Source organism: Sinocyclocheilus grahami, unplaced genomic scaffold (genome assembly GCF_001515645.1).
Source record: "Sinocyclocheilus grahami isolate Dianchi unplaced genomic scaffold, SAMN03320097.WGS_v1.1 scaffold888.1, whole genome shotgun sequence".
Lineage (NCBI taxonomy): Eukaryota > Metazoa > Chordata > Actinopteri > Cypriniformes > Cyprinidae > Sinocyclocheilus > Sinocyclocheilus grahami.
In genome coordinates this window covers 498,431-513,467 of record NW_015506067.1, presented here as the reverse complement: position 1 = coordinate 513,467, position 15,037 = coordinate 498,431, and the positions used below count along the sequence as shown (strand labels likewise).

General features: G+C 36.8%; 1 protein-coding gene across 1 annotated transcript; it reads right to left on the bottom strand.

The window, feature by feature from the left end:
* Positions 1–2,840: 2,840 nt before the first annotated feature.
* LOC107563736 (gastrula zinc finger protein XlCGF57.1-like) lies at positions 2,841–7,706 on the bottom strand. The gene is made up of 2 exons (XM_016248678.1): positions 7,643–7,706; positions 2,841–4,699 (listed from the first exon to the last, which is right to left on the bottom strand). The coding sequence occupies exons 1-2, from the start codon at positions 7,689–7,691 to the stop codon at positions 3,348–3,350; spliced, it is 1,401 nt and encodes a 466-aa protein (XP_016104164.1). The 5' UTR covers positions 7,692–7,706; the 3' UTR covers positions 2,841–3,347.
* Positions 7,707–15,037: the final 7,331 nt, after the last annotated feature.

Sequence of the window (15,037 nt, the reverse complement as noted above, 5' to 3'; positions counted from 1 at the left end):
ATGGATCTTTATTAGAAATCACATTGTTCCTTCTAGTTTCAAACTTATTTCTCTTGTGCACAGAAAGTCGGTGTTGCAGAGTGTTACAGTCACTTAATATCTTGATATTAATATTCTTGTGTTAGTACAACTTTTGAAAAGTTATAATTTGTGAGGTAAAGTTGTATCCTGATGATATAAAGGATATATCATCCTCTGATATATTCTTGAAGCTAGAAATACATTGACCTCATCTGGTTGATGATTTGCTTGCATTATGCAAATGAGCTTGTGGTTACATGAACAATAGTCTTAGATGTTTGATACTACAGATATGACGCAAACTTTGCTGTTTTCAGTAGTGATAGTGAAACAAAGCTTTGCGAAGCACCGAGACTTTCCCCTCAACTGAATCGTGAAATGGTTCATCATTAGCCTACTCTTAGCTTTTCAAGAAGTTGCACACTAATGACCTATTTTGGTCAAAGCCAAAGGTGGGAAAAGGTGTCTGGATCCCAGACGTACCAGCCATTTTTGAACCGTTTCATATAATAAATCAATTTGTTCTACAATTCTCATTTTACTCGAGTATGAATAAATGAGCCTCTGAATAAATTAATTAAAAAACTAAGCATGGCTCATGTAGGCATATATGATCAACATAAATTAAGATTATTGTGGGATGGTCCCTTGAAGTGAATGGTACCTGAAACCTGTGTAATGGGTTCGCGTTATTTGAATCCGAATATGAAGCAGTCACATGGTTGTGTGCAAAAACGAAGTTTGGGACGTCTCAGATCACGTGGTTATGGCAAAACTAATCAAGCTCAATCACTTTAGTGCAGGGTTCCTCAACAGGCGGCCCGCGGGCCACATCCGGCCCCTGAGAGAAAAAAGTTTGGCCTGCGCTAATTTCAAATAATATGGCATGAAAATTCAAACGCAGCATCAGAAAGCTACATTAACTTACATCGTGTCTACACCAGACGCTGCGTGACGCAATAAAACACAAGAACTCGTTATAATCAGTGATGCGGTCTTTTATATATATATATTACTATTTTTATTTCATTCACCGAAACAAAACCAAAAATTGAAGGCGATCCATCCTATCAAATGTGTTAAGTCTTCAAAAACCAATCCCATTTGGTCTGTTACAGGATTGAGAAAAAAGGTGTCTAAATCTGAAAAAAAGAGAGGAAAAAGGTCTGTAGTGCCTGAGGTGGTTAAACATGTTTTTTTGGAGGTTTGATATGTGCCTACTGATGTGGGGTATTTAGAAAATGAATCATATGTAGTTGGGGGGAAAAAAATCTATCCCACCTAAAAATGAAAGTTCTGACATTAATTACTCTCATGTCGTTCCAAATCCGCAAGACGTTCATTCATCTTTGGAACACAAATCAAGATATTTTGGATGAAATCCGAGAGCTTTCTGACCCTCCATAGACAGCAACGGAACTACATATTACTAACTATGATCAAGGCCCAGAAAGGGAGAAAGCACAATGGTATTTAAAATAAAACATTTTGACATTGTGCTTTGGGGAGGAACTCAGTCTTTGAGTTCATCTGAATCTCAGTTGAAACTGCTGGTTTTGAAGATGAACTTTATAAACTGTGAAAACTTTAGATAGCGTTTCAGTCATATCACTCGTAATAGCTCATTAGGACAGATTTAAACAAATTATATTTTATTGCTCGATGCATTATTGTGTCCGATTTGGTGAGGACGCAGCATCAGATATGAAAGTGCTGGATCTGAAGATGATCTACTCACTGCGACTGCTTTTTGTATGACTGCGCAGAGCAAATAAATGATTAAAACGCTTCCCACATGCAGAGCAGTGCTATGGTTTCTCTCTAGTGTAAGGGAAACAGGTCAATTTAGCTCAAAGGGAATCATTTAAGATTTTAAAGGGAATTTGGACAGAATCACTGTTTAACAGCTGATCACTGAGTTGGCCAGCAATTCATTGAACGAGCCAGTAATTAGCACAGTAACAAGATCGGCAGTTTAAGACATTAACTTGTAAGCACAAAACACAATATAAACGAATCTAACACAAACACATGCACTCACACATTCATACAAGTTGCAGGAAGAGAGAAAGTGAGGAGAGAATGAAAATGTGAAATCCCAAGTTTATAGCAATATGTGCAATTGCATAGACCTGAACAACCATCAATCACTTAATTAACCCTCGCATTGAGTTCCTCAATGAGGTTACCATTTATATTAAATGCACCAGTTCAGCTAGAATCTGGAGGTTGTACTTGCCTTGCCTTTGTGTTAAGGGATTCCCTTTGTTGTCATCACTGCAGAAAGGGGTTTCCCAAGGTTGCTGATTGGCTGGAAGTTCAGTGGTCCTTGGTAGTGAAGTCTTGGGCGTTGGCTGAAGTTGCAGAATTGCGGGCTGGTTGAAGTTTAAGACTGGCACTCGAGGTCGGACTCAGAGACACGGTGTTGAGGCAAAACTTAACTCAGACCATGAAACTCTCAATTGAAAATAAAATAAAAGTAGAAGCCAGCAATAAGAGTGACTAGACTAGATGGCGTTTCTCCTCATGGTTTTAGAGGAGCAGTTGGCGTGTACGCTAGAGCACGTTCAAAGAGAGCTAAAAGCAGCGTCAAAAAGGCAAGAAAAAGCATAATTTGATGGTGTCCCGAGTATTTAAACATGGCTGTTGGACACATCCCAAATGGTGTTTTCACCAATTAGACATTGCCTTAGCTTGGGGTGTTGATATGTTTCTCCTCCCAATACATAAATCAACATGTTATCTTATCAGTCACATGGTCCGAATTTTCCCGCTCTTGCAGAGTATAATTTTGGACATGATTTCAATAACCGGAATATAACACATTTGACAAAGAATTGATTGATAGAAATGTTAAAAGCATGAATTTTCAAACTCATACATACCAACATGAATGTAATTCTATAAACTATTCAATTCAAAATACATACACAATGAGTGATTAGAACATGATAGTCAAATGTGTGGTTTACATATATGATATGCAATGGACTGATATTCGTTTAAAAGTCCTTTTGAGATCATTTTGGTGAATCTACATCTGTAAAGACAGTTTCTGTGTCATTCTGTGAACGTGAGCTGTGCTTTGTGAGGAACAAAAGGCCTAGAAGGAGCCTGGTCTTTGTCCTGGGCTGGGGAAATCAATCCGAGGAAGTCTGTAGCTCTTGATTTCTATCACAGATTTAGATGTGATGGTTATGCTGTGCATCTCTTTGACTATTAATCTTGATTATTTGACAAACTCCTTCCCGAGTTGGAATAATCAATATGGTTCTTTTGTTTTAATGCTGCAAGCATGCTCAAAACTGTTAGTTGGTGGACTTGCTTCAGACTTGTGGCGCCAGGGTATCGTGGACAGATTTATGACGTTGTCTTTTTATCCTGGGCCTCTTTGTGGAATTTGGCTCTTTGGGTTGTTCAACATCAATCTGATCTAATCTTAAATTGTCCGATTCGCACTGATACCCTACACTAGTGTGGATCCTCTTATGTTTTTTCAGGACTCCTGACTGACTGAATCTTCTGTCGCAGTGTGAACACTTGTAAGGCTTCTCTCCAGTGTGGAGCCTCTCATGTGTTTTCAGATTTGCTGACTGATTGAATCTCTTGTCGCAGTGTGAACATTTGTAAGGCTTCTCTCCAGTGTGGATCCTCTCATGTGTTTTCAGACGTCCTGAATGACTAAATCTCTTGTCACAGTGTGAACACTTGTAAGGCTTCTCTCCAGTGTGGATCCTCTCATGTGTTTTCAGACGTCCTGAATGACTAAATCTCTTGTCACAGTGTGAACACTTGTACGGTTTTTCTCCAGTGTGAATCCTCTCGTGCATTTTTAAACAGTTCGCTGAAATAAAAGTCTTTTCACACTCAAAGCACATGTACTCTCTCACACCAGTATGAATTTTCTGATGTCCTTTCAAATGTTCTAGACGTGAAAAACTCTTTCCACATAAAGAACATGAATGTGGCTTCTCCTTTGTATGAACTCTCAGGTGTTTTGTTAGAACTGAAGCCCACAAAAACGTCTTGCCGCATTGATCGCATGTGTACCGCTTCTCTCCAGTGTGGATGTTCATGTGTACTTTAAGGGTTTCTGATTTTGTGAAACTCTTTCCACACTGATCACAAGTGAACGGTTTCTCTCCCGTATGAATTCTCATATGTGCTGTAAGGTGTTTTTTTAGTGTGAAACTCTTCCCGCACTGATCACATGTGTACGGTTTCTCTCCAGTGTGGATCCTCTTATGCGTTTTCAGATTTGTGGACTTATTGAATCTCTTGTCACAGTGTGAACACTTGTATGGTTTCCCTCCAGTGTGAATCCTCTCATGTTTTCTCAGGAGTCCTGACTGAATGAATCTCTTGTCACAGTGTGAACATTTGTAAGGTTTTTCTCCAGGGTGGATGTTCATGTGCTCCATAAGGTGTCCTTTTTGTGCAAAACTCTTCCCACATTGAACACATGTATACGGTCTCTCTCCAGTATGAACTCTCATGTGAACATCAAGACTATATTTGCATAGGAAAATCTTTCCACACTGAGCACAAGTGGAAGACCTCTTGGCTCTTTTCTTTAAATATTTCTGTTTGGTTTGAGAGCAACTCAAAGTTTTTTCTTCAGTTTTGACAAGACTTTTCTTCTCAACTTCACTTGGTTCTTCATTCCCTTCAATCAACTCTGAAATCAAAGTAAAAATCACTCATTTAACTTGTTTAAAAAAAGAGAGAGAACCGTGAAAGTGATGCAACAGTGGAAAGTATATAATTGCTATACAAAATTGATCATTTTGGTGCAGTTTTATAAATTATATGTCCCTGAAACCTTCCAAGAATGAGGTAAATTGATCTTCGAATTAGGGCTGAAACGATTCCTCGAGCTACTAGAGTACAAAAAATCATCGAGGCAAATTGTGTGCTTCGGAGAATCGTTTAGTCCATTTACTAGGGATACACTGAATTTTCACTCTCCTCCAGCCGTCATCACTGCGCCGTGTGACGCTCCGTTCAATATTCCGCTCTGTCAATGTGCATTCTGCTCATTTCCTGCTCATGTTCACCGGAAAAGCTAAGTCCGCTCAAATAGCGCGGACAAGAAATGTCTATGTAGTATACTTGTTTCTGTTCAATGCTGCTAAAATCTCGTTCACTGATCTGCTCCCTGCTATGCTCTGCTCACATGCGCTGATGATAATAGTTTTGCCAGGGTTTTTATACTTTTATACATGTTATACATCTTTACACAAAATCATAATTTCTATTCATTTCTCACTGATTTACGAGATCTGATGAGCATTATATTATGTGATCATATCTCTATGAATGAATGAATGGCAGAGACGCATGTTTTCCTTTACCACACACACACTGAAGCACGCGTGACACGCTTGTGGTGATTTCAGCGTCTGCCATCTCAATGAGGACATAAACACACAAACAACATCTCCAGAAATACCCTGAGAGTCACTGCATGAGCGTTTCACCATTTCATTTGAGTAAAACTAGCGTCATATCATATACACACAGAAATTTAAAAGGTATTCATGGCAACCCATCAAAATAAAAGCCCGGTTTAATTTGAAGACATTGCAGCAGAAATACAGTATATTACTATTGTTCAGCAGAATGTACATACTACTATTACTAAAATACAGAAAACTTTATTTTTTAAGGATTGATCACACATTTCAGGATGGTCAGGATCAGGATGGTACCACCTCTGCCGCATTTTGAGAAAGGAAAAACCCTGTTTGCAGGACTATACATTATTTAGATAATTAGTCAAAAACAACAAGTTATGTCTGATTCTGTTGCATAGAACTGAAAAAAACAATACATTGATATTTAATATTAATATATTTTCTGTCCAATTTTCTTTCAATAAAAGTGTGGTTATTTTAGTCTTGTGTTTTTTTAGATTCCCTGTCATTAAAATTTAGTTAAATTAAAAAGTCTTACAAAATTACTTTATATTATTTAATAAAATAAATAATAAATTATTACAAAGCACTTTCGGCTTTGGTTTTTCGACCAAGCACATCCAGAATTCTCGTTTCGGCCCAGAATTTTCATTTCGGTGCATCCCTACCATTTACTGCAACTACATCAGAGCACTGTGTTTGCAACCAGCTGCTCTTTTAAAGGATCACACACACACACCATGCAGAGAGACATTTAAGAGGGTTTATTCTCCAAATACTTTAAATTCATGTTGCTGAAAAATGTGTCAATAAATGTCATGTGTATGGACTTTAGTTTTTGTTCCACGTTAGCTTCCCGCCCACTAAGTTTTGCCTCTTACAAAAGCCACAAAGCCTTCTAAGACAGTAAAGGCTTATGTCATGCCTGAGCTGTAGTTAGGCTGAAACTTGAAAGTTAAGTTACACAATGTTTAGGTTATAATTATTTTTTATTACTATTATTCTGATTTATGTCTTAGTTTTTGGTTGTACTGTTTACCTTTTTTTAAGTAATTTGAAATTGATTTTTATATTCTTATATATTTGTAACCATTTAACAAACAATGAATCAAACTAAAAAAAAAAATTGTCCTAAACATGAACCAATAAACAATTCACAGATTTCAGAAAGGTTATAGTACTTCCATTGCACAACAATACGATTAAAAACACAGAAGAGTTTTCGACCAAGCACATCCAGAATTCTCGTTTCGGCCCAGAATTTTCATTTCGGTGCATCCCTACCATTTACTGCAACTACATCAGAGCACTGTGTTTGCAACCAGCTGCTCTTTTAAAGGATCACACACACACACCATGCAGAGAGACATTTAAGAGGGTTTATTCTCCAAATACTTTAAATTCATGTTGCTGAAAAATGTGTCAATAAATGTCATGTGTATGGACTTTAGTTTTTGTTCCACGTTAGCTTCCCGCCCACTAAGTTTTGCCTCTTACAAAAGCCACAAAGCCTTCTAAGACAGTAAAGGCTTATGTCATGCCTGAGCTGTAGTTAGGCTGAAACTTGAAAGTTAAGTTACACAATGTTTAGGTTATAATTATTTTTTATTACTATTATTCTGATTTATGTCTTAGTTTTTGGTTGTACTGTTTACCTTTTTTTAAGTAATTTGAAATTGATTTTTATATTCTTATATATTTGTATTTTGAATGTAAGTTGGCAATTAAATGCACTAAATGGGTCTAGTTTTCAGTTATTAATATATGCAATTTCAGCAATAAAAATTTTCCATTTTTCTAAAAAGGAAACAAATTACTTGTTCATTTTAAGAGACCCGTCTTATTTTCTCTTGTATATTTAGCATTGCTCTTTAATAAAGAAAAAGTTCTTCTTATCCGATTACTCGATGGAATTTTCGGTAGAATACTAGATTACTAAAATAGTCGATAGCTTCAGCCCTACTTCAAAGTATTATTTTTAAAACATTGCAGGAACAAATCCCATGTTTCTAACTATTAAATACATTTGCTCAACTACACAATTATCTATCAAATTTCATTGAAAAAAAGTCCCTTATTATTTTATGTTTTTGCTATCTTATTGCACAGCTCTAAATATTTGTTCCTATTACAACAGATCTAAATCTGCTTGATGCTTTATAACCTTCAGCCGCATTAATGAAAAATCAAGAATAAACACCAACCTCTTTGTTCTTCAGTGCGTTTCATTCTGCAGGGTTCTGGATCTCTCATCCTCTCTCTGTTGTCTTTAATTCAATCTTTGCAGATTTTAGCGCTTTCTGGAGGTTTGATGCTTATCTTCACTTGTAGGCTGATGCAAATATTCCAGCATTTATTGGCGAAATCACTGATGGTGTAATTGTGGGAGGAGCTTCACTGAACATTAATTTGTGTGTGGAAGCAGCAGATTTGCCAAAATCAACAATAAGTAAATAAAAAAGTATAATTATTTACACATTCAAGCATTTATGTAAGTGAAAAAATGTCTATTACTATATTAAAAGTAACAGCATTGACACAAAACAGCACTTAAATTTGACATGCTCATTCAGTAACACTGCAATCACATATGTGGTAATTCGCACATTCTATACGTTACATTTGTTCGTTCTTTTGTAACCTTTTCCCATTTTCGTTAACTCCAGGTAAATAACTACACTAAAACACACAATATCTAAATACAGTTTGGTTTCCCAATAACTGCATGCAAAGCACTAAAGTAATTAACTTGTGAGCATGTTGTAGTTTTATACAAGCAGAAATTGACAGTGATAAACTCTTTAAACAGAAAGAGCAACACTATGGAAAATTGTAATGTTTCCAGTGTGTATATTATAAACCTGTTCATATTTATGTGAAGATTTAAAATGTCCCACTATCTATTCAGTATGAAGTATTCAGCAGAATCGGTTCTTAATTTTAACCAAGTAAAGTAACTAACGTTACGACAGGAGATACCGGTTCTCATCCATTCCCCTTACAGATCACAATACATTCAGTAACAGTGACATTATCACTATAAACATAAAAACAATCATTCGCACGAACATTCAGAAAATCGCTCGGGTCTGAATGAACTTAACATGTTTTGCACACATGCTGCTTTGCCTGCTGTTCTAGTAAGTGTTTAAATCAACAAACACAAAAGCGCTGTACTCGATTAAAACCAGGCAGAAACGACCTCGTATATTGTTGCATAAACATACTCCGTAAAGTGTGTTTTACAGCTGTTTCAAATATGAGAAATACCATGAACTGCTCACCTCACAAGACTCGACGCTGACTGAGGGCGCGCGCGCTAGTGAGGACGTCTTCTTTCTTCTTCTTGTTTTACGGCGGATCGCAGACTTATAAGTGCATTACCGCCACCCAGTGGTGTGTAGTCTAGTTTTACGCCGCATCAGACCTGAAAGTGCTGGATCTGAAGATGATCTACTTACTGTGATTCTATTATGTTTCCCCCCCAGCAGGACAGTGTCTATAATTCTGTTCATATATATGCATCGATTTAAAATGTTCCACATGGCTCATATAGGCTCAGTCGTTGTGTTTGTTGGTTTTTAATTTTAAATTTTTTGTTCCTTTTTCCCGCTTTCCCGTTAGTGCTCCACACTCCAGTCCAGTTGGTGGTGGTAAATGCACCAGAAGTTGGTTTGCCATCCGCCATAAAACGTTATTAGAAGAAGAAGAAGAAGAAGAAGAAGAAGAAGACCGTAGAACAAGTAGGTTACAGAATGAAACAAAACACGCAAAAACTAGCCATGAAGAAGTCTATGCTATGTCATTCAGTATAGTTAAATTTTCACAAATCATGCTATAAACATTCATAAGAGCACTAGACAAAGTTATTGTAGTTATGTATTGTTGCATGAATAATAAACAACTGATAAAATTATCCACCCTTAAATATAGTAAAGTATTAAAGGGTTAGTTCACCCAAAAATGAAAAGTAGGCTGTGTTTTACTCACCCTCGAAGCATCCTAGGTGTATATGACTTTCTTCTTTCAGACGAATCCAGTCGGAGTTATATTAAAAATTGTCCTGGCTATTCCAAGCTCTATCATTGCAGTCAGCGGGTGTTGCAGTTGAACAGTCCACAAGTTGTCAAATAAAGCGTGCGCATCCATAATAAAACGTGCATCACACAGCTCCAGGGGGTGAATAAAGGCCTCCTGTAGCGAATCCATGTGTTTTTGTAAGAAAAATGTCCATATTTGAAACATAATTTTTTTACAAAAACAAAAAACACTTTTCTCTCACTTCCGGTATCTGTCACACACTGAAGCAGTTCCGGTGGATGACGCAGCACGTATGCGCAGCGCGCGCACCTCTGAGAAATGCTAGTCTCACGAGTTTGTTTATAGGAGCAAAGGAAGCAAAGTTTCCTTACTTTAGCAAAGGACAACCAGTCTCCTCTTGGTTTATATCGAAATCCTCCGACATTTTTCTTTGCAAATCCTCGGTTTGTACTTCTAATTACCGGCGTTTTGTTTCGTTCTCTCTCCACTTTCGTCACTAATCATGCAATGCCGACGTCATCCGCCGGAACTGCTATAGTGTATGACAGATAGCTTTTTTTGGTATAACGCCTAAACAAATTTTCTTAAAACCTCTTTTTTTTTTTCAACTTCAAATTTGGAATATAACTTATTCAGACATAAGGCTTTAATTTTTATATTTTATATAACTGTAACTTAAATATGTTTTGGTCAGCAGCTAAAATAATAAAAATTGTGCCTGTGTCAAAATATACAACCCAAATTCCTAAAAAAGCTTTTGAATTTTATTTGTTTGTTTGTTGTTGTTGTTGTTGTTGTTGTTGTTGTTGTTGTTGTTGTTGTTGTTGTTGTTGTTGTTGTTGTTGTTGTTGATGATGATGATGATGCATTTTTCTGTCACAGATGTATACATTTCTCTCTCAATATTGAGACTCAGACCTTTCCAACAATAATGTATTTTGTCAAGATTATAAAAAGTTTTGATTGTAAAATACCGTAATACAAAATGGTGTTCAGTGATTTTGAGATTTTAAAAGTAAATAGACATTGCTCTTAAGGGGCATTTCCTAACAACTACAGACAGTTTGGATGAACAAGTCCAAGTGTATTCAATGGCGCAGTACATCCAGTATGTATTTTTGCATTCCACCGCACTGTTTTTCCATTGTTTTTCTGTGTAAATATGCTCTAGTCAGACTAGAGTTGTTGCACTCATATCTTTTGCAGCATCTCGTGCATGACACAGTGTTATAAACACGTGGTGCTCAAGTTAAAAGAAGTTCAACTTGAGACAAAGAGACAAAAAATGTCTCTAGAAAATTAGCTTTAGCAGCATATAAGGCCTGTTGAGGCATCTGTGCCTTTTGTTCATATGGACATGAAATGGTTTTAAAATGACTGTATATCATTTATCCCAATAGTTTCTGTGACAATATATCGCCCAACAAAAAGTATTTATTGTGACAGGCATACGTGTAGCATTGTTTGGACTGTTAAATATTGTGATATTGTTTAAAATAGGAAGATGGCGCCAGCATGTTGCACGGCAAGCCGTCACGTTCCTGGCTTTTTAACTGTTTGTGCTGTTATGCTAGTTTTGTCCATGTTTTTGAACTCTGTTTTATCTGTGCTGATGTACGATCGCTCAACACTTCTGGAAATTCAAGCCTTAGTAAACTGTGTGGATTATCAGTATGGTTCTGGCGGCCATAATTTCCCTAAGCACCTGATGTCCATACAACCAGAACTATCTTGTCTGCACTGCGGCTCGCTCTTCAAGAAGAAGTGGCACAAAAGATGAGCAAAGCGCGGCAGAAGGTTAGCAAGAAATGCGAGGAATGTACGTGAAGCCCGTGCAAATTATCATCTTCTACGGACGTGGCTCCTACCGGTGTACCCTTTTGCAGCCCGTGCCAGTACTTCGGACTGTATGGGGGAAAAAATCTGAAATATGACAAGGATTTAATTCAGGACTTTTCAGACTTTCTTTCTTTATTGTGTCGACCACTGACAATCTATTATTCATCGGGGACTTTAACATCCATGTATGCTGCCCATCGAAACCATTAGTAAAGCAGTTTGTTGATCTTGTGGACACTTTTAACCTAACTCAGTCTATATGTGATGCTACCCATAGACATGGACATAATCTTGATTTAGTTTTATCTATGGGTCTGTCCATTAGTAATGTGGTCATAGTGGACAACTGTATATCTGACCAAAGATCTCTCATGTTTAATATTGATCTGCCAGCTGTTATCTCGAATAATAGATCTGTTGACTGTTATTTCCATCCTGTAAATGAGATTACAGCAAAGCGTTTTGCTGAGGCTTATGAGGCAAGCCCAGGGCCTGCTATCATTGAGGCTTCTGGATCCTCTAGATATAGAGGAACTGCTTTTAATGCTGTATGTGTGGACATTATGAATGATGTGGCTCCACTCAGACTTAAAATGTCTAAACCTCAGTCTCAGCCATGGTTTAATGATGAAGCTCATGCTCTTAAATGGGCCTGTAGGAAAGCTGAACGCAGATGGAGAAAAGACAGATTACAGATTTCTTATGAGATGCTAAAAGATACTCTTAGCACTTACCAGCGTGCAGTCAAAGTGGCAAGAAAAAAATATTTTTCAGACTAAATTAATAGAACTGCCCATTGTCCAAAAGCTTTGTTTGGCACAATAAACTCTGTGCTAAACCCAGCTGTAACACCCTCTTCAGATTCCACTTCTCTTACTTGTGAGGATTTCTTGAACTTTTTTTGTGAGAAAAATTGACAATAGTAGAAAAGAGATTGTACCCTCCAATATTGTTTTTGATTCTATAAGTTCAATAAGTTCTTGCACATTTGATTGTTTTGGTCAGGTCTCCCTTCCGGTCCTAGCAGATGAAGCACATGAAATCATCTTCCTCTCTACTGGGTCCCGTTCCACCACAGTTTTTAGAAGATTTGTTTGACACCATGGGCACTAGTATACTTTCTATTGTGAATAGTTCCTTATCCAAGGTTTGTGTTCCATCTCGGTTTAAACAAGCAATGGTTTCTCCTTTAATTAAAAAACCTGGCCTTGAGGTTACTGTCAGACTCTGTTCAGTGTTTTGTGTGCGTTCTCCTCCCCCATGTCTGTTTCATGCCCATATTTGGTCTTTCCTGTTTCCGGTTCCTATTATGTTTATTGATTCCAGGTGTTTCTCATCACCCCCTCATCATGTCTTGTGTATTTAAAGTGTTTCCTTTTCTTAGTTCCTCGTGCGGTCTTAAATGTCTACTCCTCAGTTACTCAGTCAAGTAATTGTGAGTCACATATTAATGGTGGAGAATGCGGGCATCCTATATCCACCGCATCAATGGCAGGCAAGTATTTCAATTTAGTTTAAAAATCGCTCCTCTTCATAACATATGGATCAACATATGTTGTGATTATACCTTTCTCTTGTAATAGCGTGTGGTTGAAGAGAGATCCCCTCATATGATTGTAAAGCGCGTTGGGTGTACAGCAATACAATGAAAGCGCTATATATATATATATATATATATATAAATAAAAAGCCTCATGCCAAAAAAAAAGTACAGTACGGACTTTCCTGTATCTCATCCTTTCTGCTTTTTTTTGTCACTCCTTAAACTTTGCTGCATGTAGTTACAGGTTATGTTACAGGTTATGTGGCTGTTGGTCCTGTTAGCAGCATGTAAAACAAAGCTTTTATTCAAATTCTAAATTGATTATAGCCTAGAAAGCGAGCAAATAGCGCTTACATATAATCACTAAAAAGCTGTCACTCACTTTCTGAACTGCAAATAATATCTTATTTACATCGTGTCTACGTGTGGCATTTAGCACTGATTGAATTCTGCATGCATGAGAGGTGGCAGCCCAATCTATTTATATCTTTATTAATATCTTAATATAGTATTATATCTTATATTAACCATTTGCATACACAAGCATTATCCGGTTCCGCTCCTCCCGACCGCAGACGCAGGTTTGCAAGCCACTTTTTCCTGTGTTTTTTCAACCAATTTCTTGACTTTTCCCCACTCATGAACAACACATTTTCGTACACGATAAAAGCTCCTTGTGGTTTCTCGGTTTTGCCGATTTGAGCATCCATAAACAACGCAAAACACTGGCATTTTGAGTTTCTGCTAGTGATTCCTATGGAGAAAAATCACTTCCTGCCCTCCAGCTGCATTTCGCGCGTCATCAGTGACGTCATGTGCAAACAACCTATTAACATAATTTTAGTACTGATCAATCGAACTGATTAAAATAATGTTAGAATAAAATTGACATCAACGAAAAATCATAAGATTTGACAACATGTAATGTTGGACTAATTTAAACACTTTCTGTGTCATGACATAATTATAATACATCATAACGCATTAATTATGCATGGCGTGCACAGTTAAAATAGTTTTGCCATTTATGTGCTCTTAAAGTATCTTTTCTAAACAATTACTGAAAAAATAAAATTTTAGGGGCACAATGCAGGAAGCGACACAAAGAAGAGGAGCAAGTTCAGACTGTGTATTTGCTCGTGATGTTTATGCAGTGTTTTGAAATAGCCTTTTTAGAACATCTTACCCGACAACACTGACACCGTGGAACGTTTTTGCTTGAGTTAACTGCTTATTTAAATTTTACTTTATTTTCTTTCAAATAATTTTAAGCTTCTGTAATGTTGGTTTAACTTCAGTTACATTACTGCTTGCTTTTAAAGTGTCTAAATGTCTTTTGAAAAAGACTAGGACTATAATCTAGCATTCATAAAATGAAATAATTAAGTTTAAGTATGTCATTTTCCATCTTCCACATGCACAAAATTGAAATGAAAGGTATGGGTGTGCTAATTAGACTAACTAGCTTGTAATAAATTACAAAATGTTGCCTTTATTTTGTTGCCTTTGTTGTCTTAGACTATTTTAGGCATTTCATATTGCTCATATTTCTCTTTATTGTAATAAAGCACTTGTCACTGTAGGCATAGTTGTGGGAGTAGCTCATGTCTGGTCTCTTCAATAGGCTATTTTAACAGATTCACTCATAAAATACCTACAAGGCGCTTCAACATCTCCATTTATTTATTATCACAATTTATTTACTACTTATTTATGTTAATACTTATCAGTATGTTATAGTAAAGTTTTGAAAAATCAGCAGAATTTTTTTAGTGGGGGGTGTGGGGAATCTATAATCTCCTCTATAGGGCACCAACAGAGCTTGGGCCTACACCACAGTACATTTTGTAAGGGTGGCTCTTTTTCAATTTGTCCACTCAAAATGAAAATTCTGTCATTTATTTAAATCATTTCTTCATGTCTTTTCAAACTTGTATGACTATTGCTTCTGCAAAACACACAAAAATAGATCTATCTTGTAGATAATGGGACCGGGTAGCTCCAAAATGACAAAAGGGTATCACAAAAGTTGTCCATTTGACTCATGTTCCCAAGGATTCAAAGGACTGGAATATAAAAAAGTCAGTCTTTGTTACTTTAAATATTGTTCATATAGGGAACATGAGACCAACAGTAAACACCTTTGCAGTGATGATAAATGCACGCAGTCGGGCAG